The sequence below is a fragment of the Colossoma macropomum genome, unplaced genomic scaffold (genome assembly GCF_904425465.1).
Source record: "Colossoma macropomum unplaced genomic scaffold, Colossoma_macropomum, whole genome shotgun sequence".
NCBI lineage: Eukaryota > Metazoa > Chordata > Actinopteri > Characiformes > Serrasalmidae > Colossoma > Colossoma macropomum.
The window spans coordinates 6,150,128-6,177,111 of NW_023494805.1; the positions used below are offsets into that span (position 1 = coordinate 6,150,128).

General features: G+C 37.3%; 1 protein-coding gene across 4 annotated transcripts in view; it reads right to left on the reverse strand.

Annotated features, from left to right (window-relative positions):
• LOC118825932 (NACHT, LRR and PYD domains-containing protein 12-like) overlaps positions 1–26,984 on the reverse strand; it is a 32,797-nt gene continuing 5,813 nt past the window's right edge. For 2 of the 4 annotated variants that reach the window (XM_036596794.1, XM_036596795.1), the window contains exons 4-23: positions 23,997–24,074; positions 22,605–22,715; positions 21,897–22,004; positions 20,857–20,919; positions 19,544–19,654; positions 18,849–18,956; positions 16,082–16,195; positions 14,892–15,005; positions 14,139–14,252; positions 13,395–13,508; positions 10,110–12,059; positions 8,475–8,648; positions 8,101–8,274; positions 7,410–7,583; positions 4,987–5,160; positions 4,613–4,786; positions 3,704–3,877; positions 3,388–3,561; positions 2,872–2,918; positions 1–1,690 (exon numbers count right to left, since the gene is read on the reverse strand). In XM_036596794.1, the coding sequence (XP_036452687.1) occupies positions 1,131–1,690; positions 2,872–2,918; positions 3,388–3,561; positions 3,704–3,877; positions 4,613–4,786; positions 4,987–5,160; positions 7,410–7,583; positions 8,101–8,274; positions 8,475–8,648; positions 10,110–12,059; positions 13,395–13,508; positions 14,139–14,252; positions 14,892–15,005; positions 16,082–16,195; positions 18,849–18,956; positions 19,544–19,654; positions 20,857–20,919; positions 21,897–22,004; positions 22,605–22,715; positions 23,997–24,074 (4,810 nt within the window). In that variant the 3' untranslated portion in view covers positions 1–1,130. The remainder of the gene's footprint in view (positions 1,691–2,871; positions 2,919–3,387; positions 3,562–3,703; positions 3,878–4,612; positions 4,787–4,986; positions 5,161–7,409; positions 7,584–8,100; positions 8,275–8,474; positions 8,649–10,109; positions 12,060–13,394; positions 13,509–14,138; positions 14,253–14,891; positions 15,006–16,081; positions 16,196–18,848; positions 18,957–19,543; positions 19,655–20,856; positions 20,920–21,896; positions 22,005–22,604; positions 22,716–23,996; positions 24,075–26,984) is intronic. The other 2 variants (XM_036596796.1, XM_036596797.1) reach the window with 2 other exon arrangements.

Below are 26,984 nucleotides of genomic sequence, written 5' to 3' on the forward strand. Positions count from 1 at the left end.
AGTAACAAAGCAACAAAAAATACATGTAATAAATAAATAAATAAATAAATAAACAGAAAAATAAATAAATCCATCAAATGTACAAGCAGTTACGTGCAAGTTCTGGCCTTCCAGCTGATTAAAAAAATATTCATGGCACTTCTTCAACTATTATCAGCAAGTTTTACAAACATTACTGTACAATGAAGGGGGCTCAATCATTGGCTATGCCTCAGGCATCTTTGTCCAGGACAGCATAACTGTCCCCTCTCTCTGGGTGGGTAGGATAGTCCACCCTTAACCCCATCACACAGCTTGATGCTAGGCAACAGAATTAGCAGTTACAGAACTAACAGAATTGGGAGTTATTCAATAAGGGTCCATAAGTAGCAGTTTGTAAAGATGTGATGGTGCTTCATATGTTGTGGAGAAAGCACTTGCTAGCCAGTTTGCACCGGTTTGGTGACACTGTGGGCAAAAATAACAACAAAAAGGAGTATTGCCAGAAACTAATATAAAGGGGTTGCAGAGGGGAGAAAGGCTACATTCACACAGCAGCTAAAAGTGGCCCAAATCAGATTTTTTCACCAAATCAGATTTTTTTTTGTTTGGCTGTTCACATTACCTTTTCTATGCTACATTAGTCTGCACAGATCACGCTCCCAAACTGACGTGCATGCACAAAAAAACAGTGCTTCATGTTGCTTCATGTGGCTCATCCAGAGGTAAACAATCATGACTATGAACGAACACCAGTTGCTTCCGGAGCTTTCAGTTTCATCTTTGCCAACATCACAGATGCGATCACAAAGTTTCGATGGCTGACAGCTGGGCTCATCACACAGAATGTGTTCAAGCTCGCTGCAAATTGCCATGTTATTCAGCCACAGTCACCTCTTTGGTTCGCGTCCTCAGATTCTTTACATTTTGCTTTCAGAGTTTTCCTTGACTCAGCAGTGTTGTGTGAACATAGCCAAAATGTCTCTGTGTAATCTGTAGTCCCAAACTGATAAAAAGACATAATCATGCATTTTGGTTGGATGCCCAACAGTGAGTGATCTAAGTAGCAGAGGACAAACACTTGCAGTGGTGGTTTTTTTTGCCAAGAACTGTATTGGTATGAGTAGAGCAGTGTTGGTTTACCTACAGACTCAGCAAGCTATTTGATCTAAAACACATACTGAAGAGTCAAAACCAATCCAAAATCCAGCATAGAGGGGCTCAGTGAATTTAGAGTGATATGTGTGAAGGTGGGTCAGTGTGTCTGTGTCTGAGGAGACATTGTAGAAAGACAGAATGCCGGCTGCCCAGTCCAAATATACTCCTACTTTGTTGGAGCTAGGAGTGGGGGCAGGTATGTCAGTGATTTTCTTATTGTGCCACACAGAGTAACTGTTTGTCCCAGCTGAATTGGTGCAGTACAGCCTCCAGGATTTATCATTATATCCAAACCGACAGTCATCACCGCCTCCTTTCCTGCTGATTCCTTTATAAGTCACTGCTATAGCAGCCCCCCTCCCACCCCACTCAGCCTCCCAGTAAGAGCGTCCTGACACACTCTCTCTACACAGCACCTGCAACCAGATATCAAATCTTTCTGGATGATCAGGATACACCAGCGGCTCTCTCACAGACTTCACTTTTTTGTTCCCCTCGGACAGAGCAAGATCTGTGTGTACCGTGTTTGGGTCCAGTGTAAGTTCACAGGCATCTGCACGCAAAGAAGAAAGATTAGAGGAAAGGATATCTGCAGCATTATTAGATGGAGTTGTAAAAAATCATTGACATAAACCTCATTGCTTATGGAATGTTACAATTATAATAGTATTCAGTAAATGTTGTGCTAAAGCTGCACATTAATCTATATTACAATGCAGTAATGCTAATTTCTGCTAGCACTCTAATGGGACTTGAATAGTATGTTAGCGTTAACAGCGATTCACAATATTATTTTTTACTTTTTTTGATTACCCACAGATATCTAAAGCTCATAAAATATCTATGTTTTATTGGAAGCTTCTTATAAACATTAATATATATTTTACCTAACCAATAGCAGAGCTAGCTTGGTTGTATCTACCTAGATACCATGGAGAAAAATAAATTCTGAATTTTGGGCGTTTTAAGAATTTAATCCTTTTCTCTCCAAGCAAAACTTGCTTGCAATGTTTGAATACAAGAAGCACGATGATCATATTAAATAAAAAAAACTAATAATAAAAGACATGCGTTTTTTAGTTCACAGAAATCATTAATCATTAAGGTTAAAAGTCTAATATCACAGAAGGCAGCAATATGTAAACCTGGGTTGTGTAACCATTGTCACATAGCTTCAGAAGAATAACCAGTGATTTTCTCAGCACTGTTTTATAGTGTTTTTTTACTGTACACTGAGAGCATCATGATTACAGTATAGGTGATTTCTGTGAGTATTTGGATGAATTGAGGTGTTCATGTAATCTGAAAAAGTAGATTATTTTGGTCAAAACAATGGAAGCCAGATGCCACATTAGTGATTCAACACATTTTAACATACTTATTGCTGATTGCAATCACTCTATGTACCACTATAATCACAATAATAGTGTTTTGTCCATGCGGTACAGCTCTAGTGTTCACTTTTGTTCAAAAGAAGGCTATTGGGCTGTTTTCACACCTAAAACTTTAAAAAGCTGTATTATTTGTTATTGCCTATATTATTCCAATTCTCTGTAAATAGATGATACACTAAGCATATTCAGTATATTCAAGTAGAATTGAATCATGATGAAATTTAAGATGTTATGATGCATTGAATATTTTCCTCCATAATCTTAATAAAATGTATTCATTCTGAGGTTTACACCCATATTAAGAGTATGTGTGTGTTAACATTAAAGAAGGTGATCTTACATTTTCTTAGGCCTGGTTTGATCCTGATCTTCCCTCCGTGCTCCACCCTAAACAAAAAGGTACAAATTTTAACATGGCTCTCCAAGTCTCTCCAAGTTTTTTTTTTTTGCATTTTAATGTAAGTTTTTAATGTTTAGCATTATATTTTAGTAACATGTTTTGGTATCATAGCAGTATCCAAACTAGCACATACCATTTACAGTGAACCTAAAAACAAAACACCAAATATACTACAATCTTGTTATCATTGTTACTAGTAGTAGGTTTACTCCTGTTATTGTTTTAGTGGAGCTCTTGTGTTTTAGGTCATACATGCTTTAAAATTTTCTGGGTACTTTGGCCTCCACATTATGTAGTTATTTTTTTGGACATTTTGTAATTCATTTCAAGTGCTTTTCATTATACTGTAGGCCCTGCATAGAGTCAGTGTGTCACAGAACAGTTAAGGCAGCAGAAACACTGTTTCTTCTTCAGTAACTGTTGCTTACATATATGTGTACACATGGACTCACATACCTCAGTGTTTCCAGTCTGCAGTGTGAATCCTCCAATCTAGCAGAGAGTAGCTTCACTCCTGACTCCCCTGGGTTATTGTAGGACAGGTCCAGTTCTTTCAGGTGTGAGGGGTTTGATTTTAGAGCTGAAGCCAAAAAAGAGCAGCCTTCCTCCGTCACCAAGGAGCCTGATAATCTGCAGAAAAGATTGAAACAAATTTGAGAGAGGCAAACATGCGTTAAAGAAAAACAGGGCCACACTTCTGCAAAACGTAACTTGACCATTCACAGCATTCAGTAATGTTTTTAATTCAGTAATCAATTCATATAAAGCTCACCTAAGTATCTCCAGTTTACAGTGTGAACTCCTCAGCCCAGCAGAAAGCAGCTCCACTCCTGCATCTTGCAGGTCATTGGTACTGATATCCAATTCTTTCAGAGTAGAGTTTTTGGATTGTAGAGTTGATGCAAGTGTCATACAAGAATCCGTAGTGAGATTACAGCCAGCTAGTCTGCAAAAACGTCAGACAAGACAATTCAAAGTACTGCAGTCAGAGGGCATGGAATCAAAACAAATCACACACACACACCCCTAAGCTGTAGGGGTAGAGGGGCAAGATGACACACAAACAACAAAAAATCATGCTTGATTAGAATTTGCAGGAAGACACATTCATGCATCAAGTATGGTGGTGGCAGCATCTTTTTATGGTTCTGCTTTTTTTGACATGTTCAATTCAAAATCTGAATGAATGAACAATTCACGCTTTAATCGAAAATATAAAGGGGCCAAACTAGACGTGTAGACACAAGTGAAAACGCTTCTATTTTGCATTCTTTTCTAATTTAATAAGAAGTTTTTCATTACAAATTAGATTATCAGCAAATCAATTTGAGGGAAAAGTGAAATCTTTGAAATTTTAATGAGTTTGAACTCCACCAGTCTGTATGCAAAAGCTTATGATAAGTCGATCAAATCCACCTGAGAGTCATCTGATCACGAGCTACAATGGAAGGACAAAAAATTTGATCTTTTTGAACAAAGGCTTAACATAAACACAAACTTGTCTAAATTTGAAGAGTAAACTAGAAATAGTGCAGAATCTTGAATATTTCTTCTTCATTTCATGTAACATAACTTCTTTGTTTTTAATATTCTAACATTTCTGTTGTTTACTTCCAGGTTAAACAAAAAAAATCACAAATTTTCAACATGGTCTCTAACTTTTGGACCCCACTGTAGATACCTAAAAGTCTCTAGTTTGCAGTGTGGATCCTCCAGTCTAGCAGAGAGTAGCTTCACTCCTGAGTCTCCTGGTTGGTTGTAGGTCAGATCCAGTTCTTTCAGATGTGAGGGGTTTGATTTTAGAGCTGAATCCAAAAAAGAACAGCCCTTCTCTGTCACCAAACAACCAGACAATCTACAGATAATAAGGAAAAAACAGCACTGTAAGAGAGATTGTTTGAGATAAACTTTAATGAGCACCTTAAACACATGCACCAAAATCTAATAGATACACACATACACATACTTTCTCTTACCCCAGCACATGTTTGGTGCCTGAAATTTACAAGGTTACAAGAGTAATACAATAGAAGTCTATGCTGCCCAAAAGCTTACCTGAGTATCTCCAGTTTACAGTGTAAACTCTTCAGTCCAGCAGAGAGCAGGTCCACTCCTGAATCCTGTAGGTCATTGTTACTAAGATCTAATTCTTTCAGCAGGGAGTTTGCCGATTTTAGAGAAGAACAAAGTATTTCACAGGAGCTAATGGACAGTTTACAACCAGCTAGTCTGCAAAGAGTAAATATGGTACAAGAAACAAAACGTTAGTGATGTTGCCCTTCATACTAAAGGTGCAGAACATGTTAAAAACCTTGTAGGACAGCAGATTTATAGCTGATGTTCATCCTTTTGAGCACACAATAGCCGTTTACTTGCAGCATGACAATTCATTAATAATCCAACTAATAACTCGATCGGAATAGAATACGTCCATGTAAACACTAGTCTAGTCCAATTGAGGCCATTCAGAATAATAATGTGGGTAATCTTGTAAATAATCAGTTAAATAAAAGAATAATAACCACCTAAATGCCTGTATCTGATTACATTCCCAATCTGCAAGTTTATGTATGTTCTGCGCATGTGTGTTCAACATGGCGGGAGCAGAAACTGGTCAGCAGAGGAGACGAATTTTATTCTCTGTTGTTTAAAAGACGGCAGTGGGACGGACGTCCAGCTCATGTGTCTCAGAACACGACGTCTTCCTCTCACCCTTCTTTAATAAGTACATGTGAAGTACGTTTTCCTGAGTTCGACATCATTTTAAAGTAATTAAAAACACAAGCACTGCTAACTGCTGCTCATCTCACTCTGACTGGACTCACGTGATGCTCGTTGTCATGGTAACATCTACACTAAGTGGTTCTCTATGCATGCATGTTATTTTGTATCGAATTATTAGTGTGCATGTAAACAGAGTTTTTCCATCAGATTGTTGAACAGAGTGCATTTAAACACCTCGTCTTAATCTATAATCAGAATATATTCAATTGGATTGGCAAAAATCTTTGCATGTAAACATGTAAAAAAGCCAGTGTCACTAATGTGCAGAAGCTTTGAGTGACTACCCCATTACTGCTTTGAAAAGGTTTGCTTTGCCGTAAGTAGCATTCATGATGAGAAACAAAAATAAACACTATAAAATAAAATAAACACAATAAAAAGATGCAACTTTCAAACCAAAAAAGTCCAATTTTGAGTTAATTGAAATTCATAAAATTAAGTCAACAGAACAATAATTTGGATTTTTCATTTGTTTACTTATTTTAACTTAACCAGGTTTACTTTTTTGGTAAAAAAAAGTATATCATTTGTTTACAGTGCAAACTAAAAAACAGAACTAAACATAATAAAAAAGAAAAATAAGCTACATAAACAGGCTGTGTTCCACAAATTTTATTGCATAATTTAGTGCACATAGACCACTTTAATTAAGCTAATGTAAAAAATATATTGTATGTATCTTTTGACACCCTAGGTAACATTACATAATCTGTTGATTTTTTAAGTAAAAAAGTTAGCAACACCTCTGCATGGAACAAACTTAAATATTACATATTTCTGCCAATTTTAACAGACAATTATTATTTCCTGAATTTAACAAAGAAAAAGACAAAGACAGTAAGTAAAACCGTGGCATGTGTAAAACCGTGTGTAAGTCAATCAGTACTTAGTAAAACCCCTTTGGCTGAAATCACAGCCTCTAAAAGTTTCTTGTAGCAACTAACAGCTACAACTAACAGCTTTTCTATTCCTTTTTTCACGTTTTGTTGAAAAATCCTTTTAGTTTAAAAATATTCATAGGTTGTCTTGCATGCAGTGCATGTTTGAGATCTAACCACAGATTCAATAATATTCAAGTCTGGGGCCATGAAGGCCATTTCAAAATTTTATCTTTTGTTTCTTGAAGTAGCTCAGTGTTGACGTTCATGTGAGCTTTGGATTCATATCATTCTGTAATATTCTGTACATAATTAGTTTACATAGGGTTTTAGTACATGTCTACTCAGACCTGCATATGTATAGATATTCACACATCTCTTCAGCTTCTCTTCGTGGCTCTTTATTATTTTTTATTTTTCTTTATTCTCTATTTATTCTGTTTTTATTTTATTTTACCCTTAGTTAAATACTTGTTAACATTCTGTTTGCTTGTCTGATTTCACAAACCTTTTCTTACAACTGTATACATGGTGTATATAGAACCTTATACTGAGTAAAAAAGGGTAAAACATCAATAACATTAGCAACATGGTAAAGTAGTCAGTTTACTACTATTACTACTACTATTACTTTTCAACTTTAACCTATGTTTTGACATATATCTTTTCCTTTAAATATCACTTAAATATCACATCACATTTATCTAATTTCTGGCAAATTATTGGCATTACAAACATAATCTATGTTAAATCAGCATTCAGGTCTCAGGAAGAAATATTTTATTCATTATCATTTAGGATTCACAGAAAACTCACCTGAGTATCTCCACTTTACAGTATGAACTCTTCAGTCCAGCAGACAGCTGCTCCACTCCTGCATCCTGCAGAAAGTTGTTACTGAGGTCCAGTTCTTTCAGGCTGGAGTTTGCTGATTGCAGAGTTGATGTTAGTATTTCACAAGACTTTGTGGTGATATTGCAGCCAGGCAGCCTACAATGGCAAAGTAAACACAGTTTGATTAAAGACACTAGGGTAATGGCATCTTAACAAAATTACAAAATTCTAGAGACTTTGCAAAAATGTGCAATGTTGTGGTTCTTCAGAACTGCACTAGAAAATCCATAAGCAATACAGCTTACTGGAGTGACAGCAAAAACATATGATGAGATTTATAAAGACCTGAATTAAGATACTGTATGTTAAACAAAACAGCAAGGATCAGGCTCAGTGCTGTCCAGGAGGTCTCACTTGACTCCATTTGGTTGGATAACAACTTAATTGCTGTCTTTTCAATTTAACTTTGAATTAACAGTTTCTCATGATCATCAAATGATCACACCACCAGCTGCCTCTTTTTTATTATGCCATTTTGCAATTGGTAATCTGATCATGCAGAATAATGTCTGTGTCACCAGTCACTTTCATTAGAACATACAATGGCTTGCAATTAACTGGAAGAAATATAAAGTTGACTTTATAATGTTTGTTAAAATAATTGAGAGCTCACCTCAGGATCTTCAGTTTACAAGTTGAACTCTTCAGTCCATCAGAGAGCAACTCCACTCCTGAATCCTGTAGGATGTTATAACCAATGTCCAGTTCTTTTAGGGTGGAATTTGCTGATTTCAGAATGGAGCTGAGAATTTCACTGGAGTTTTGGGTGAGATTACACCCAGCGAGTCTGCAAATGCAAAGCAAAAAGAAACAATTCATCAGAAAACAGCAACCCCAATGAAAAAAAACTAGTTAGACCTGTGAAAACCTTAAATTAATTGTCAAATTAATTGCCAAATTAATTGTTAAATTAGTTGCCACCAGTAGCAACAGTGCAGGTGTTATGTTATGCTATGTAGGGCAAACATACAGAGAAAGAAAGTTCACCTTAGAATCTCCAGGTTACAGTTGGAACTTTTCAGTCCCCCAGCGAGAAGCTCCACTCCTGCATCCTGCAGGATGTTGTTACTGACATCCAGTTCTTTCATGGGACAATTTGCTGATTGTAGAGCTGATGTTAGTACTTCACAGAAGCTTGTGGACAGATTACAACCAGCTAGTCTGCAGAAGAAGACAACATAGTGTCACTATCAACCAAATTAATGTAAACATCATATACATAAACATATATTAATACTACTCTAAAATCATATAGTTCCTGTATTCTAGAAGCACATATAGAATATACTCTGACTGGCCACTTCAGTCAAAACCACCAAAAAAAACACCTTCATCAAAACCACCTCCTTGCAGTGACCTGACATGGTAGTGGTGTGTTAGTGTTATGCTAATACGAGTGGATTAGACATTGCAGTGGTGCTAGAGTTTTAAAAACTTCAGTGTCACAGCTGGACTGAGTATAGCTCACCAACCAAAAATATCCAGCCAACAATGTCTTGTGAGCATCGGCATGTGAGCTATCATCTCTGACGTTACATCTACAAGATGGACCAACAAGGAGAGTCTAATACAGTGGACAGTGAGTGCTTAAAAACCCCAGCAGCACTGCTGTGTCTGATCCACTCATACCTGTTCAACACACAAACACACTAACACCATGTCAGTGTCACTGCAGTGCTGAGAATGATCCACCCCCCAAGTAATACCTGCTCTGTGGTGGTCCTGTGAGGGTCCTATATATTGAAGAATAGGCTGAAAGGGGGCTTACAAATTATGCAGAGAAACAGATGGAGAATTAATAAGTAAATGCAGAACTACAAAGTGTACCTCTATGGTAAGTAGAGCTGATAAAATGGAAAATAAGCGTAGAAACAAGGAGGTGTTTTTAATGAAGTGGCCAGTCAGTGTGTATCACACTATATAATAATGTCAATAATAAGCAAGTGATATAATAGCATACTTCAAAAATTAGTAATGCACAAATTCTTGTAAATACTACTTGTTTACTTTTTCCTGGCAACTGATTTACAAAGCTGTCAGTGACCACAGAGATAATGCCATATGCATATATAGTGCTACTCATGACGATATATGATGCTACAAATTCATATATTTTTATTATATAGCGTGCAGTACAAAACTTGATTCCATATACCAGAGGTATTTAACTCTGGAGTTTGAATACATCTTAATGGATTTTGAAGTCATTGCAATTTAAAGTATGTTCACTACTGTAGTTCAAAAATGTCCAGCAGTATGTCCAACAATGTGTTAACAGTGAGGCTAAACCCCAGCTGCTCACATCTAAGGGTGTCACCATTTCAAATTGGGATTTTATCATCACGATAATTTATTTATTTTAACATTTTCCATCTATGGAGAATTACTTGTTCTGTTTAAAGGCCTTTGCTAATGCAGTGTGTTGTTTAGGATACCATTTTTGTAGCATGAAACAACAACTACAACTATATGTTAAGGGAATGGTATGAAATAGCAAATGTGCTTAGAGATCAAATACTTGTTTGTAGCCAATATTTAATGTTTTTAAAGAATTCAGCCATCACTATTGCTAACATAAATTAATTTTAATACTGAGAATTTTTAAGTAGATGAAACACTTACAGAGCTCTTCTGCAGTTGCTTACAGCTGGGATCAGTCTTCTATAACCTTCCTCTGTTGTGTTATATTTCTTCAGCTCAAATTCTTCCAGCACTTCCTCCGAGATCAGAAGCATGCAGGCTAGAGCTGAGCACTGTCCAGGAGACAGGATTTTTGAGTGTTTCTCTGATTTGAGATACGTCTGGATCTCTCTAGATAAAGACTGGTCATTCATTTCAGTCAGGCAAAGGAACAGGTTGATGGATCTGTCAGCAGGAAGACACTGTCTTTCTTCCAGTTTTTTCATCATCATCTTCAAGATGTTCATCATCACTGATATCCGCTCCAATTCCATCTCATCCTCTCCTTTGATTTGTTTCTGAATGTAGGTTATGATTTTGTTGATGCTGTCTGAGCTGCTTTGTGTGTGCATTAGTAGGCCTTGTAGAAGTCTTTGATTGGACTCCAGTGAGATGCCCAGCAGGAAACGGAGGAAAAGATCTAGGCTTCCATTCTGACTCTTTAAGGCTTTACGCACTGCTCCCTCAAGCAGATCTTCAAGCGTTACATTCTCAGACCACTCTTTGTATGGTGGTTTAAAATACTGAAGTGTTTCCATGTTCTTGTTCATATAGCAATAAAACACATAGAAAGCAGCCAGGAACTCCTGAAAGCTCAGATGCACAAAGCAGTAAACTTTCCTCTGGTAAAGCACAGATTCCTCCTTAAAGATCTCAGTGCAAATTCCAGAGTACAGCGAGGCCTCTTTGACATCAATGCCACACTCTCTCAGGTCTTCTTCATAGAACATCACATTGCCCTTCACCAGCTGTCTGAACGCTAGTTTGGACAGTTTTAAAATCATGGTTCTGTTGGGTCCCAGCTGTTCTGTTAGGTCTCTATCTTTGGCCTTTCCATACTTCTGGTTTTTCACATGTGTCTGAATGAGCAAGAAATGTATGTACATCTCTGTCAACGTTTTAGGGATCTCTGCATTGATACGGCATTCTAAGATTTCCTGAAGAACAGTGGCTGAGATCCAACAGAAGACTGGTATGTGGCACATGATGTGGAGGCTCTTAGCTGTTTTAATGTGTGAGATGATTCTGTCAGCCTGATCCTGATCACTTATTCTCTTCCTAAAGTATTCCTCCTTTTGTGGATCATTGAATCCTTGAATTTCTGTCAAACGGTTGATGTACTCAGGGGGAATTTGATTGGCTGCTGCCGGCCGAGATGTTATCCAGATGAGAGCAGAGGGAAGCAGGTCTCCCCTGATGAGGTTTGTCATCAGCACACCCACTGATGATGTCAAGGTGATGTCAGATACTTTCTCACACTGTGAAAAATTCAGTGGGATTCTACTTTCATCTAGACCATCGAAGATGAACACAACTTTGCACATATCATACATCTTTATATCCAGATCTTTGAGCTCAGGATGGAAGTTACACAGAAGCGTATGAAGATTATACTGGTCATCTTTAATCAAGTTCAGCTCCCGAAATGGAAGCACAAACATGGTATCAATATGAGGATTGGCTTTTCCTTCAGCCCAGTCCAGAATGAACTTTTGCACAGAGACGGTTTTTCCGATGCCTGCGATGCCCTTAGTCATCACTGTTCTAAGGTTCTTCCTGTGTTTTATATCTTCCTCGAGTACTGGTTCGACCGAGGATTCAAAAATGTCATTGCAGTTAATGGCGGTGTCTTGTAAGTGCTGCTTCCTGGGTTGTTTCTCCATCTGTAAAACCTCATGTTCTTTATTCACGCCTTCACTCTCTCCCTCTATGATGTAGAGCTGTGTGTAAATTCTGTTCAGGAGCGTTTTATTCTTTTGTATTTGGACTACCTCAAATAAGCTCTCACACTTGTTCTTCATGTGTATTTTGTGTCTCTCTAAGACTCTGTGCAAGACATCATCTATTGGTTGGCTGGATTCCTGTTGCTCTGCTGCCTCTGTGGAGTGCTGCCTGATAGGGAACAAATATCAGCAAAATGATTAGAAATGGTACAGGGATCATACCATACAGGGGCCAAACAAAACCACAAAACGTTGGACACAATTCGAACTCTAGTGTATAGGTCTGCATTCCCATGGGACTCCTGTAGGCCTACAATATCTTGCAGTTCAGGGGCTAATTTTCTCTGTCATGTGTGGGAGTGGGCAATTAACCAGCCCAGTGAGGGTGTGAGCAGGACAATAGAAACATGTAGAGAAATCCTGTAAATGAATGACTGAATAGCCTAAATAAAATGATAACATTTACTTAATAACTGGCATATTTTTTATGTTTAGTTTTAATATATACTGTTTATTTAGTAACAAGTAACAAACTGTAAAAAAACTTGTTAAGTACTTAACAAAGTTAATTACTTGCTTGTTAATTCTCTTCTTGTTACTTCTTCTCTTTTTCTTGAGTGGCTTGCTATCCCTTTGCTGCTGTAACACTGAGAATTTCCCCATTGTGGGACTAATAAAGGATTATCATATCTTATATATTATTAAGTCACTTTTGTAGCTTCAAAAGCTCACCCTGAATAGGTGTGAAGGAACTGCATTCTTGTAGGCTACAGAGATGGCGGTGCACAGACAGCCACAGCTGTGAAAAATGTGCTTAAGAAAGGCAAATACACTATAATAAATCAGACTAAAGGCAAGTTTGACAGTTATTTTCAGTCATTTTCAATCATGACTAACACTGATAGAATTCAGCTATGTGTTGAACTGCGAATGGGAGCAGGAAACAATGTTTAGGTTGCAGGCAGGAGCAGGACAAGTGGTGCTACTCACATAAATGTCTACATGTCTACATCAGTTACACAGAATTTTGTGCTGAATCAAAAAAGCTTATACTTTCTTTGTCAGGTGTGAACATATGAGCAAAAACATTTGTTCACTGAAGGCTTGCATAAATGCTAACAGTGTTAGCATTAGCTCCCAAACTAGCTTATGCCAACTAACTAAACGCTGTTAACTGTTTAATAAAACCACAAATAATTTAGTTTAAATTCATTTTCAAAGGCTTGCTCTTCAAAGTGAGATCCATGCTGCATTAATTTTAAGTACGCGATCTGGTGATGTGTTATATATAAACTATAAATTATGAATGAGCTATAATCATTTTTCATTTTGCCTAATTACTTTCTATTTGAGGTAGTTTGGACTCATGTTAAGCAGGTTAGACTATATCGCTCAGTAAAACATACTGCATAGCAATAGCCAAATAATCCACAGTAGTTACTGAGTTATAAGTCTTGGGATTGATAACTGAATAATAAGATTGCAGTACAAGACGATAACTTACTTTGGGTCAGTGGTCACAGTTTCCATATTGAGTTGTGGAGGACGCTCCATGGACTTGTCACTCTTCATGGACACACAGCTGGGTGCTGAAGATGCAGCTCTCTGGGTCTGCAGACTAGACATGAAACAAAATCTGTACTAAAGACCATTTTGAAGTCATTAAATACTGAAATGCTATTTACTATATATATATATATATATATATATATATATATATATATATATATATATATATAAAATGCTGTAAATTTGTGGTAGTTACTCAAAAGCATGTTATTGGGAAACCTTAGCTATGGTATTGGTCATTGCAGTGAAACAAAGGCACAGCAGTAGTAAATTCAACATTAATTTCAGGCACATTATGACCACATACACCAACCACATCAGCGCACATTTGGTGCTATATCTCCTCAAGAAACTATCACAACTACTAAAAGACATAAAATATGTCTTGATACAGAACAACACTGGAAAACAGTATTCCTTTATTACATAATCAATCTAGTTGGTCAGACAGGGACCAACAGAAACAAATAATTATTTTTCACAGAATCTAGGTGTGACTTTTCCCCTGCACATTCAAAAACAGCAACTGTAGTTCAATGGCAGATGGAATAACATCATTCGTCCAAAACGTATTGCATAACAATCACCAAATAATCCATAATACTCACTGAATGTTACATTTTAAGACTAATAACTTGCACTAGACTAATAAGATAGCAGTATAAGGTCTTCAACTTACTTTGGGTCAGTGGTCACAGTTTCCATACTGAGTTGTGGAGGACGCTCCATTGACTTGTCACTCTTCATAGACACACAGCTGGGAGCTGAAGATGCAGCTTTCTGGGTCTGTAAACTAGACATGAAAACAAAATCTGTACTGAAGACCATTTTGAAGTCATTCAATACTGAAATGTGTTTTACTCTCTCATGCATATGCAGTTGAGGGAGGATTGCGCAAAACATAGGAGGAGACATTGGAAATGCTGTAAATTTGCAGTCCTGTCTCAAAAGCATGTTGTTGGGAGACTTTAACAATGATAGTGAGATCCATGCTACATTAACCCCTTGAAATCTCAGGCTAATTACATACTAAGGCTTATTATTCAGTACCTACAGGGACTTCAGTGCAAACTGGTCAAGTTATTCTTAGCTTATAGAAGTGTGTAATAAAACTTTGGGCCCACCAGCAGCTCTGGCCTGTTAAGGGGTTAAAATAAAGCATGCAATCTGGTGATGTGTTAACTATAAAATATGACTGAGCTATAATCATTTTTCATTTTGCCTAATTACTTTCTACAGCTGAGTGCATGTGTGTTTAATGTATGCTAGATTCTATTTGAGGTAGTTTGGACTCATGTTAAGCAGGTTAGACTACATCGCTCAGTAAAACATACTGCATAGCAATAGCCAAATAATCCACAGTAGTTACTGAGTTATAAGTTTTGGGATTGATAACTGAATAATAAGACTGCAGTATAAGAGGATAACTTACTTTGGGTCAAAGGTCACAGTTTCCATATTGAGTTGTGGAGGACGCTCCATGGACTTGTCACTCTTCACAGACACACAGCTGGGAGCTGAAGATGCAGCTCTCTGGGTCTGCAGACTAGACATCAAACAAAATCTGTACTAAAGACCATTTTGAAGTCATTGAATACTGAGATGCATTTTACTCTTTTATATATATATATATGTGTATATACACCGATCAGGCATAATGTTATCGCCACCTCCTTGTTTCTATGCTCATTGTCCATTTTATCAGCTCCACTTACTATATAGGTGCACTTTGTAGTTCTACAGTTACAGACTGTAGTCCATCTGTTTCTCTGCATGGGTGGTGGATCATTCTCAGCACTGCAGTAACACTGACGTGGTGGTGTGTTAGTGTGTGTTGCACTGGTCTGAGTGAAACAGACACAGCAGTGCTGCTGGAGTTTTTAAACACTGTGTCCACTCACTGTCCACTCTATTAGACACTCCTACCTTGTCAGTCCGCCTTGTAGATGTAAAGTCAGAGACGATAGCTCATCTGCTGCTGCACAGTTTGTGTTAGTCATCCTCTAGTCCTTCATCAGTGGTCACAGGACGCTGTTGGCTGGATATTTTTGGTTGGTGGACTACTCAGTGTCACTGAGGTGTTTAAAAACTCCAGCAGCACTGCTGTGTCTGATCCACTCGTACCAGCACAACATGCACTAACACACCACCACCACGTCAGTGTTACTGCAGTGCTGAGAATGATCCACCACCCATGCAGAGAAACAGATGGACTACAGTCTGTAACTGTAGAACTACAAAGTGCACCTATATAGTAAGTGGCACTGATAAAATGGACAATGAGCATAGAAACAAGGAGGTGGTCATAATGTTATGCCTGATCGGTGTATGTATATTTATGTTATTGGGAAACCTTAGCTATGGTATTGGTCATCGCAGTGAAACAAAGGCACAGCAGTAGTAAATTCAACATTAATTTCAGGCACATTATGATTATGAAAGGTATGACTTTTCCCCTGCACATTCAAAAACAGCAGCTGTAGTTCAGTGGCAGATGGAATAACATCATTCGTCCAAAATGTATTGCATAGCAATAGCCAAATAATCCATAATAGTCACTGAATGTTATGTTTTAAGACTAATAACTGAATAATAAGACAGCAGTATAAGGTCTTAACTCACTTTGGGTCAGTGGTCACAGTTTCCATACTGAGTTGTGGAGGACGCTCCATTGACTTGTCACTCTTCATAGACACACAGCTGGGAGCTGAAGATGCAGCTTTCTGGGTCTGCAAACTAGACATCAAACAAAATCTGTACTGAAGACCATTTTGAAGTCATTCAATACTGAAATGTTTTACTCTCTCATGCATATGCAGTTGAGGGAGGATTGTGCAAAACATAGGAGGAGACATTGGAAATGCTGTTTAATTTTGCGGAACTGTCTCAAAAGCATGTTGTTGGGAGACTTTAACAATGATAGTGGTCAAAGCAGCTAGACAAAAGCTACATTCACATTGCAAGCCTCACTGCTCAAATCCGATCTCTCTGATACGATGGTTCACACTCGTTTAGGTAAGTGATTCCAATCTGTCATTAATGTGAACGAACCGACGTCCTGAAATGATCTGCATGCGCACATCCTACTCAGTAACGTCACAAATCACGTTCATCATCAGCACAAACTAACGAGCAGAACGAGCTTCGCTGTGAAGATAATTAACTCTGATCAGCTCTCAGCTTCATTATTAGAGCCGGACGAAGGAGAAAAAAGGTGAGATGAGCTGCTTTTCCACCGTTTACAGGCTTTAACTTCTGTTCGGTGCTGCTGCCATGGTAACGCTGAATGATGGCACACGCAATGGAAAAAAGCACATGAATTCTGATCTGAGTGTCACATTAAGGTCGCATGGCCTTACGATACGAATCTGATCTAGGACCACATATGAAAGCGGCTAAGGTCGGATTTGAAAAGATCAGATTTGCATCCACATAGACCTGAAAACATCAGATCTGAGTCACATTAGGGCAAAAAAATCGGATTTGTGCCACTTCAACCTGGTAATGTGAACGTAGCCAAAGTCTTAGTAAATTCATTAATTTCAGTGATTTCATGAAGTACATAATGAACTGGATTGGAGTTATTTCTGTATGACTCTTTTCAGTGATTTCTATATGGGCCTTTTCTCCATGTGGTTGGTATAGCACACTGAGTAACAAACCCTGGCCTCCACACAGCAGACCGGGATTCAGTTCCTAGCTTGGGCAGGCATACTACACTGGACAAAACTCTGTTTGCCAACCTCTGTAAAATAATTACATTTGTAGATTGCTCTGAATAAGCAAGTAACAGGTATTCTAGTTATATAAGAATGGTATAAGGTTTTTCCATACTTGATTGTTGGCAGTATAGTGGTCTGGGTTAAGTCTATACCAGCATGTAATTAAATTATTCCAAACTGTTCAGGGCCACTATGAGGAGGTTGAATCAAAAATTTTTTAACCAAACACATTTTTAGCTATGGTTTATTATATAGAAGTAAACTGATTTACTGGTCGTTATGCATGTGTGTGTTAGAAATTTTTGACTGCTGATGTCGGGATTGGTCGGGTTTGGACATCATGTCCCAAATATATGTCCAGTTCAAATCAGCCTGCTTCTTACTTTTAACAGACGTTACCCTGCGTTCCTCCCTGCTCTAGTTCCCTCATCACTTTATTCTCCCTACTTTCATTACAAGTGCTGGTCGAAACATCATCTTTCAGACTTTGAATTCTCATTGGGAAATAATTTTTTAATTAAAATATTCCAGTTTTCGATTTGTAACAAACAGTTACACTTTTATACATCCTTGTAACGATGGACATCCCAAAGTTTCCAAAAAGATGTGCTGTAATTTTATGTGAAATAAGGAGACAGATGGGTCTTACTGGATTTTTGCTAACTTAGATAATGGCAAAGATAAAAAGGTACGTAAATGATGTAAATCTTTTAAAATCTTTGTTTAGCTGGTTTTTACTGAATAGATAGTCCAGTTCATATTTCACTGCTTACTTGCTTGAGTTCAATTTAGTTTGGTGAGATATTTTAATGTTTTGTACTGCCGTTTACATGTCATGGTAATCAGTAAAACCAATCAGTTAGCCTGTTATCACTGTCTCTGTCTCTCAGCTCTGCAAGGTTAAACGAGTGGCTGAGGGTGCTAAGCTTCTTCACCTGAATTTCATTCAGCAGTCCAAACTACAGCCAAACAAACGAACATATATATGGTTAACTTTGCTTGGCGTGGATTGGAACTCAACATTTTTTTTTCGGTTTGGGTCGCTCGGGTTCGGACAAAATCTTGTTGGGCCTGGGTCAGGTTTGGACTCTAAACTTGGTGCTGTGTGTCAGGTCAGGTCAGGCTTGGACAGAAAATTATTGGGCTGTATTGGAGTTTGGACTAAAATTTCAGGCCCAATTAAAGCTCTAGTACATGTTGGCTGTGTCATTTTTTTTAACATGAAAACAAACTGGCCTGTAAAGGAACAACCAGCAACTATGGCCTAGAGTCCCGTTTTTTCCTGAGAGGAGTCAGCTCTAGTGCTGAGTTTCAAAGTCAGAGGAACAGAGCATGAGGAAGTGTGCTGCTCTATACATGTGATACTTTTCTGCCCTATTTCTACTACAAATCTGGGATTTTTTCAGTTCAACCTGCAAATAAACAACAGAAAGTTTTAGAATCATAAAAATTGAAAACAAACAAAAGTTCTGATAAGTTAAATGAAGAGAAATTATTTAAGATTCTGCAATATTTCTAGGTCACTATTCAAATTGTTAGCAAATTTTTTGTAATGACCACGTTAAGGCCTTTCACGGTGGCAACACTTCACTTGAACCCTGCTAAATAACACTGACATAACAGTACTATTCACCATTAACATTACACTGATATGGATATGAACTTACTTCGGTTCAAAGGTCGCATTTCCTCTGCTGAATTCAGGGGGCTCTAGCTTGGATGAGTGACTCTTCATAGACATGCAGCTGGGTACTGGAGATGCTGATCTCTTTGACCTATGAGAGGATATTATGACTTACACAGGACTTATGTATCAGAATTCAAGCACCTGGATCATGGAATTGGAGGCCAGCTGCATGAGGACCCTAACGACTTTACTGGATCTTTTATATTGCTACTTATACACATGTAAACAAAAGATGTAAACACATTAATTTAGACTGATTTGATGTGAAATGGTTCATTGTAGACAAACTTGCCATGTCAGAATTGTTCACAGTGGTCGTGATAGGAACCAGAAGTTTTAGGTGTTTACAAAAGCTCAGTCACAGAAAGTTATTTCATGAAATGGTTGCAAATATGTTGCCTGGTGTATCACCACCACTGTAAAGAAACTTCCAGTTGATAAGTTTCTCTACGATGCATCATTTAATAGGTCTTGCTATTTGAATCAAAATAACATACCTCAAAGTATTATCATTTTAATATTTAAATACATTCACAAGTAAGTACTTTTGTTATATGCCACTTGTTATAAGAACACAGGTTTTAAAGTCAGAGCAATGGAACAGCAAATGGGCAATTCTATGTGCATGATATTTATCGTCCTAAACTAAACTTAGACTAAAAGCTGATGTCTCACTTTGGTTCACATGGCTCATTTCCACTGCTGTATCCAGTGGGCTCAATCATGGACCAGTCACGTTTAACAGGCTCACTGTGTGCTGAAGATGTCGCTCTCTGTGTCTGCAAACTAGAGCAGTCATGCGAAAACATTATCAAAGACTGTTTAGAGGTAAACATTAGTTCAGTCATTTATAAGTTACCATGATGCTTTCTTTTTCCAAAACCTCATTACAGACAAAACAATTCAGAAACACATTCCATAACCCAACAACAATCAACATGTTATGAAAATAATGACAATGGGCTCTAAAACTCTTTGACCACAATGAAAATCTGGGATTTTTTAGTTAAACCTACAAATAAATAACAGAAAGTTTTAGAATTACAAAAATTTAAAACAAAGAAAAGTTCTGACAAGTAAAATGAAGAAAAAATATTCAAGATTCTGTAATCTTTCTGGGTCACTATTATAAATTTTAGTAAATTTGTGATAATGACTATGTTAAGGCCTTTTACACCGGTAACACTTCACTTGAAGCCTGCTACATAACATTGACATAACAGTACTATAAACATGTTATGGATGATTTCATATGCTGTCATGAGCTGTCATACCAGATTTTGTTCAGTAATATAACAGTGTCATTTTAGTATTACCGGTAATTGTCAACACAGATGCCATAATGTTTGATGTCAGTGTTATACAGCAGTTTAAGATGGCGTTACCCTCATCTCTACCATTGAAGCATGCGTTCAAAAGGCTCTCAGGTTGATTTGATCTACTCATCAGACTTTTTCACAAATTTCTGAAGTCCAGTATCTCAAATGCTGTCATTAAAGCAAAAGTGGAACATGGCACCAAATACACGAAAATCTAAAATACATTTAAATTTCAAATATACTACTGCTCACTCAAATTATTATACTGATGACATAATTTGTAATGACAAAATGTTGTATTAAATAAGAAAAGAATGCAAAATAGAATCATTTTCACTAGTGCTGTCCAACTTTTGGACTCCACTGTATGTTGTTGTTTTTTGTTTGTTACATGAAGACGTCTACAGTAAGTGCATTTTGTATGGATCTCTATTTTGTTCATATGCTTGGAAATTCAGACCATTCTCTACAGTTATTTTGCACCATATCATTGGACAAAAAGCAACAATGTGACTCTGTGTTGAAAGAACGCATACTGACTTATTATTAATATTTCAAAAATGTAAATTCTGAAGAATAGAGCAACAGCATAAATGTTCTGCTCTATATGCATAAAACTTTTTTGACTATTTTTCAACATTGTTGTTATACTTAAGTGTAATGACTCACTTTGGTCCAAAAGATGCTGACTCAGTGCTGGGTGCTGGAGATACTTCTCTTTTACCCTGCTGACTGAAGACATCATACAAAAACTGCTGACTGAAGACATCGTACAAAAACATTATCAAAGGGCTTCTGGATTGAGATTTTCTTGTTTGTCTAGCGAACAGCTACCTATGTTTTTATGTTTTTGCTTTTTATGACCAAAGGTGTACTGGTAAAACTGACTCATTTGTCAAAGAATAGTTCAATATTACTTCTTCCTTTTTTCTAGATTTTGGCTAAACTTTGACACAGTAAGTCCTTACCGTATAATTTGCTGGCCAAAAACAAAACGTTTTCCTAAAAAATATTTTTTGACTGACTTTTTGAAATCACAAAACTTTATTTCAGTGTCTCCTTTGTTAGGCATTTTTATTTTCCTTTTTTTTTTTTAAATATACCCAACAGCACTTAAAAGAACGCACAGTACGTTTTTTTCAGTTATTACATCATGAGATTAATTACAGTTGTATGGAAAAGTATGGGCGCCCCAGTCAAATTACGTCTGGTTGATTTTTTTTTAATGTATTTTTTGTTAAATGCAGGAAATAATTAGAAATTGGTTGCCACTACGCAGTAATTTAACATGTCACTGTTAACTTTCATTAGAAACATCAGGTTTTATTGAGCACTTTGGATGATGATGGGCCTGTCTGGGTCAGTTATGGATAGAACATGGTTGGGCGTCAATCAAAAGTCAAAATTTCATGGCATTGTTCGGGTCGGCCGGGTTCGGACAAAATCTTGTTGGGCCTGGATCGTGTTTGGACTCTAAACTCAGTGCTGTGTGCCAGGTCAGATCAGGCTTGGACAGAAAACTATTGGGCTGTCATTTTTTAAACATGCAAACAAACTGGCCTGTAAAGGACCAGCAACTATGGCCTAGAGTCCCTTTTTCTGAGAGGAGGCAGCTCTACTGTTGAATTTCAAAGTGTGCTGTGCGATATATGTGATACTTTTCTACACTGTTCACCATTAACATTACACTGATATGGATATGAACTTACTTCGTTTCATAGGTCGCATTTCCTCTGCTGAATTCAGGGGGCTCTAGCTTGGATGAGTGACTCTTCATAGACATGCAGCTGGGTACTGGAGATGCTGATCTCTTTGACCTATGAGAGGATATTATGACTTACACAGGACTTATGTACCAGAATTCAAGCACGTGGATCATGGAATTGGAGGCCCCTAACGTCTTTACTGGACCCATTATATAGCTACTTACACACATTACTCATGTATAGCTATGATAACTTATTAATGCATCTCAACCATTAGCTAACATTAAAACTCCAATCTAGTTGAAACATAATAACAAGTATACAAACCTTTTTGCATGGCGGTCCTTAAGCCTTGCATGCAACATTTAACAGGTCTCGTTAATCAAATTAAAATAACAACTCAAAGTACCTTATTTTGATTTTAAGTACATTCACAAGTAAGTACTTTTGTACTTTTACTCAGATGGAAATACAAACAGAATACTTGTATTTTTACTCAAGACACATTTTGCCAGAAGTACATCTATGTTTACTCCACTACTACATTAGGCTATTGCACTTTGTCCACCCCTGCAAGTTATGTCACTTAGATAGTTAGATTAACACAAATTTTAAAGTCAGAGCAATGGAACAGCAAATGGGCAATTCTGTGTGCATGTTATTTCAAACTATCCTTAACCACTAATGTTAGACAGAAAGGTGATGCCTCACTTTGGTTCACATGGCTCATCTCCACTGCTGAGTCCAGTGGGCTCCACCATGGACCAGTCACGTTTAACAGGCTCACTGTGTGCTGAAGATGTCGCTCCCTGTGTCTGCGAACTAGAGCCATCAAGAAAAACATTATCAAAGACTGTAACAGTCAAGATATTATGAAAATAAAGACAGTGGGCTCTAAAACTAAGGGACCACACTGAAAAACGCAGTGAAACCCAGAAACAAACAACAGAATTTTTTACAATTATGATAATTCAAAACAAAGAAAAGTTCTGACAAGTAAAATGAAGAAAAATTATACAAGATTCTGCAATATTTCTAAGTCACTATTCAAATTTTTAGCAAATGTGTGACATTGACCATGTTATGACCTTTTATACTGGTAACAATTTACTTGAACTCTGATATATAACATTGATATAACCATACTATAAACATGTCATGGACGATTTCATGTGCCGTCATGAGCTGTCATGCCAGATATTGTTCAGTAATATTCAGTAATTGTCAAGACAGATGCCATAATGTTTGATGTTAATGTTATGTAACCGGGTATAAGCTAGCGTTACCCTCATCTCTCCCATTGAAGCATGCGTTCAAATGGCTCTCAGGTGGATTTTATCTACTCATCAGACTTTTTTACGAATCTGTAAGGTCCATGTAAGTCAAATGCTGTCACTAAGGCAAAAGTGGAACAAAGCACCAAATACACGACAATCTAAAATACATGTAAATTTCAAATATGTTACTTATACGTATTATTACTTGAATCTCGTTTCTGCCTGTATGTGAATGATGCTTGGCATCCTGTTTATCGTAGACCTCAGGAAGCCTTCAATGAGGACTGCATGCAAGGTGTGGTTCAAGCTGGAGGAGCTCTGTAATGTTCTGGGGGTGTTTTAATTCCGCGGAAATGGTGCTTTGGATGAGGTGACAGTACATTTGAACAGCAGTGCCTACATTGCCTTTGGCTCATCACCTTATCTAGGAACATAACATTCCTATCCCTATATTCCAAGATGCCACACATCTGGACTGGCCTGCAAAATCCCCAGATTTGAATCTTATTTAAAATCTGTGGGACGACCTGGAACAACAAGTAAGACGCAGGGAAGGCATCCACGAAATCTGGCTGAACTGCACAACTGTTTGATGCAAGAGTCTGAACATTGATGTTGCCCACATCCAGAAACTAGTCCAGTCCATGCCAAATTGAATCGCAGCTTATTATATGCTATTAGGTATGTTTCATGACTCATTTTTTTGTCCGGTGAGCTTATAATTCATTCAGAAAGACAATATGTCAGCACTGTACAACAAAAACTACACTATAATAAACACTACAAGATGAGGTGAACCTTTGAAGAAAAAAACAAAACACTTTACTTGTTGCTCGTGGAATCCCCAACACACTCCTCCAACACATCTGTAAACATGGCCGAAAGGCTTCTCTCAGTCAAAGTGCTGTTCAACAGAAAAAAAAGTCATAAAACGTTTGTTAATTGAACGTTTCCTTTTTTGTGCTCCTGAAAAAAGCATAAGCCTGCATTCTCTGTACACTCACTTTACTAGGGCTGGACAATAGGACAATTTATATTGTTGTCATGATAAATTATGTCACAATAAACACAATAAACAACACTACAATAAACACAGTATTCGAAAATTCAAAATTTGTATTCACAGTTTTTTATATTATTTTTTAAAATGTAGCACTACTGGTTCTGTTTCCTCAGTTCCAGCTGATCAGATGTCTGAGAAAATAACTATCATGAGATACTGTGTATCATGAAAATTTCTTGAAGTATCGCCATATCATATTTTTGCCATATCACCCACCTCTACTACATACACTGCCTGAACTCTTTATTGGTACAAGACAACTAGTAACTATGGATTGAACTAATTATCTCTCAGAGAAAACAGCTCTAATGGAGAGGAGTTCAAAAACAGGACAACAGTAGGTACACTGTTCTACACACACAAACCTCGATTTTTACATTATGTGACAGTTTGTGAAACCCAGATAAGAACAGTGAGCAGTATTTGTAAACCCACTTTGACCTGTATTTAAACAAGAATAATATTTCCCCTTTTCAACTTCACTGAAATTGATGTCTGTTCCAAAAAAAGTTGTGACAGGTACAATTTAAGACCAACAATGAACATCATTCATCTGCATCCACAAATGCAATTGAAGACTGTACTATGCACAGTGTTATATACCAACAAATATTGGTGTGACAAGTCAAACCTTTAGACTGATTATGGAAATAATGGACATTGTGTTCTCCGGTTCACAGAAGAAAAGGACCATCCATATTGTTGATGTGTTTTTCAGACATCTATGCTTATTTCAACAGGACAGCACCAAACCCCATTCTGCTACGCCTGCGTAATCAGAGAGTGAGGATGCTGGACTAGCCTGCTGCCCAGACCATCACCTTTCCACTAAAAACATGGAGCTTTATGAAGTGCAAAATATAACAGCAAATCCCAGTATAGTTGCACACTGCATTCTGCTTTGATTAGCACTCATACTGTCCCAACGGTTTGAAATTGAGGTTTGAACTGCCAATTATTGTTCAACTCTTCATCAACTGTTTTTTTCTTGGGGGGGGGGTGGCTGGAGCAGTACAGAGCTGACAACCATACGGTAATGAAAACATGAAATCCATTACATCCATTACATTTAGCCATATTTTATGGGCAGGGATTCTGAGATCCTGAAGAGAGGTCCTGAACCAATGTCCTCAAGAAATGAGGAAAAGTCATTAAGTACCAAGCTGACAAAACAATGCTAAGTATGTTTTTTGATCCTTTAAAATGGTGTTGCATCAAAATTGCAGCCAAAATTAAAAAAGAAGAAGGAACATTAATATATCCTTTGAAAAATGAGTCACTTTTGCCAGTACCCCTTTTTTGGCACACAAAGATTCCATCGGTGCTTGCCCGGAAATGTCAAACGGAAATGAAGTACGGTCAGCTGATCGTTAGAGAAACGCTGGAAAGCTGTTAGTGATTTCTGTACGAATCTCTGTTTTAGTCATGTGGTTAGGATGCGAAAAGCATCTAGCTATTTTGTCTGAGCAGGCATAACATCATATCCATCTTAAAACTTACAGAAATGTTGGACATTAGGTCTCTGATTTTCCTGCTTTAACGGACAGGAGATTGTGATGATTGGAGTTTAGATAAATCTGCTATTGCTACTGAATTGAGCTGTGATGAATGCCTTGTATGTATCTGCAGATTTGTTCAATTTTCCAACAGTCAGTCTCGCTGAAATATTTTTTTTCAAACAAACTGCTACCCATTTCCTTTGGTCTGATGAAGTTTAAACAAAAGCCTTATGTGCTAATGGGGTAATGGTAAAAGGGAGAACAGTTAAATAGTTATTAGTTAAAACTTTGCTACAACACAAAAGGCCCTGAGCATTCAATTTGTTGGCTTTAAAAGAAACCACCTAAAATTCACTGAAACTAGCAATCATTTATGAATTGTGATGCCTAGACTGGACACTGAGTCATTATGACAGTCAGACGATAGAAACCATATTTATGATAGAGAGAGAATTAACTTGTCAAATGTGACGGAAACACAACTAAAAGGTTAAAATTATGCAATTAAATAATGGTGGACTTTAAGATTTCACAATGCACTGAATCATTTCCTAAAGAATTATATTTCAATAACATTGTTATGAGATCAGAGTTTCACATCCCTGAAAGGATAGTTAAGTTAGATAAAACCCCATTTCCAAAAAAGTTGGGACACTGTGCAAAATGTAAATACAAAATGTAATGACGTGCAAATCATTTAAACCCTATATTTCATTGAAAATTGTACAAAGGCAACATTTCAAATGTTGAAACTGAGAGATGTTATTGTTTTTTTGAAAAATATATGCCCATTTTGAATTCGATACCAACAACATGTTCCAAAAAAGTTGGGACAGGGGCAACAAAAGGCTGGTAAAGTTGTGTAATGCTAAAGAAAAAGGTGGTTGATTGGCAACAGGTCAGTAACATGATGGGGTATAAAAAAACATCCCAGGGAAGCTGAGTCTTTCAGAAGTAAAGATGAGGAGGGGTGCAGTGAAAGACTGCACGATCAAATAGTGCAACAGTTCAAGAATAACATTTCTCAATGTAAAACAGCAAAGAACTTTTGCTTTTCATCATCTGTGGTACATAATATCATTAAAAGATTCATAGACTCTGGAGAAATCTCTGTATGTAAGGGAAAAGGCCAAAAACAAGTATTTTCTGGCCGTGAACTTTGGGCCCTCAGGCGGCAATGCATTACAAACAGACATGATTCTGTAGTAGAAATCACTACATGGGCTCAGCAACACTTCTGAAAAACACTCTC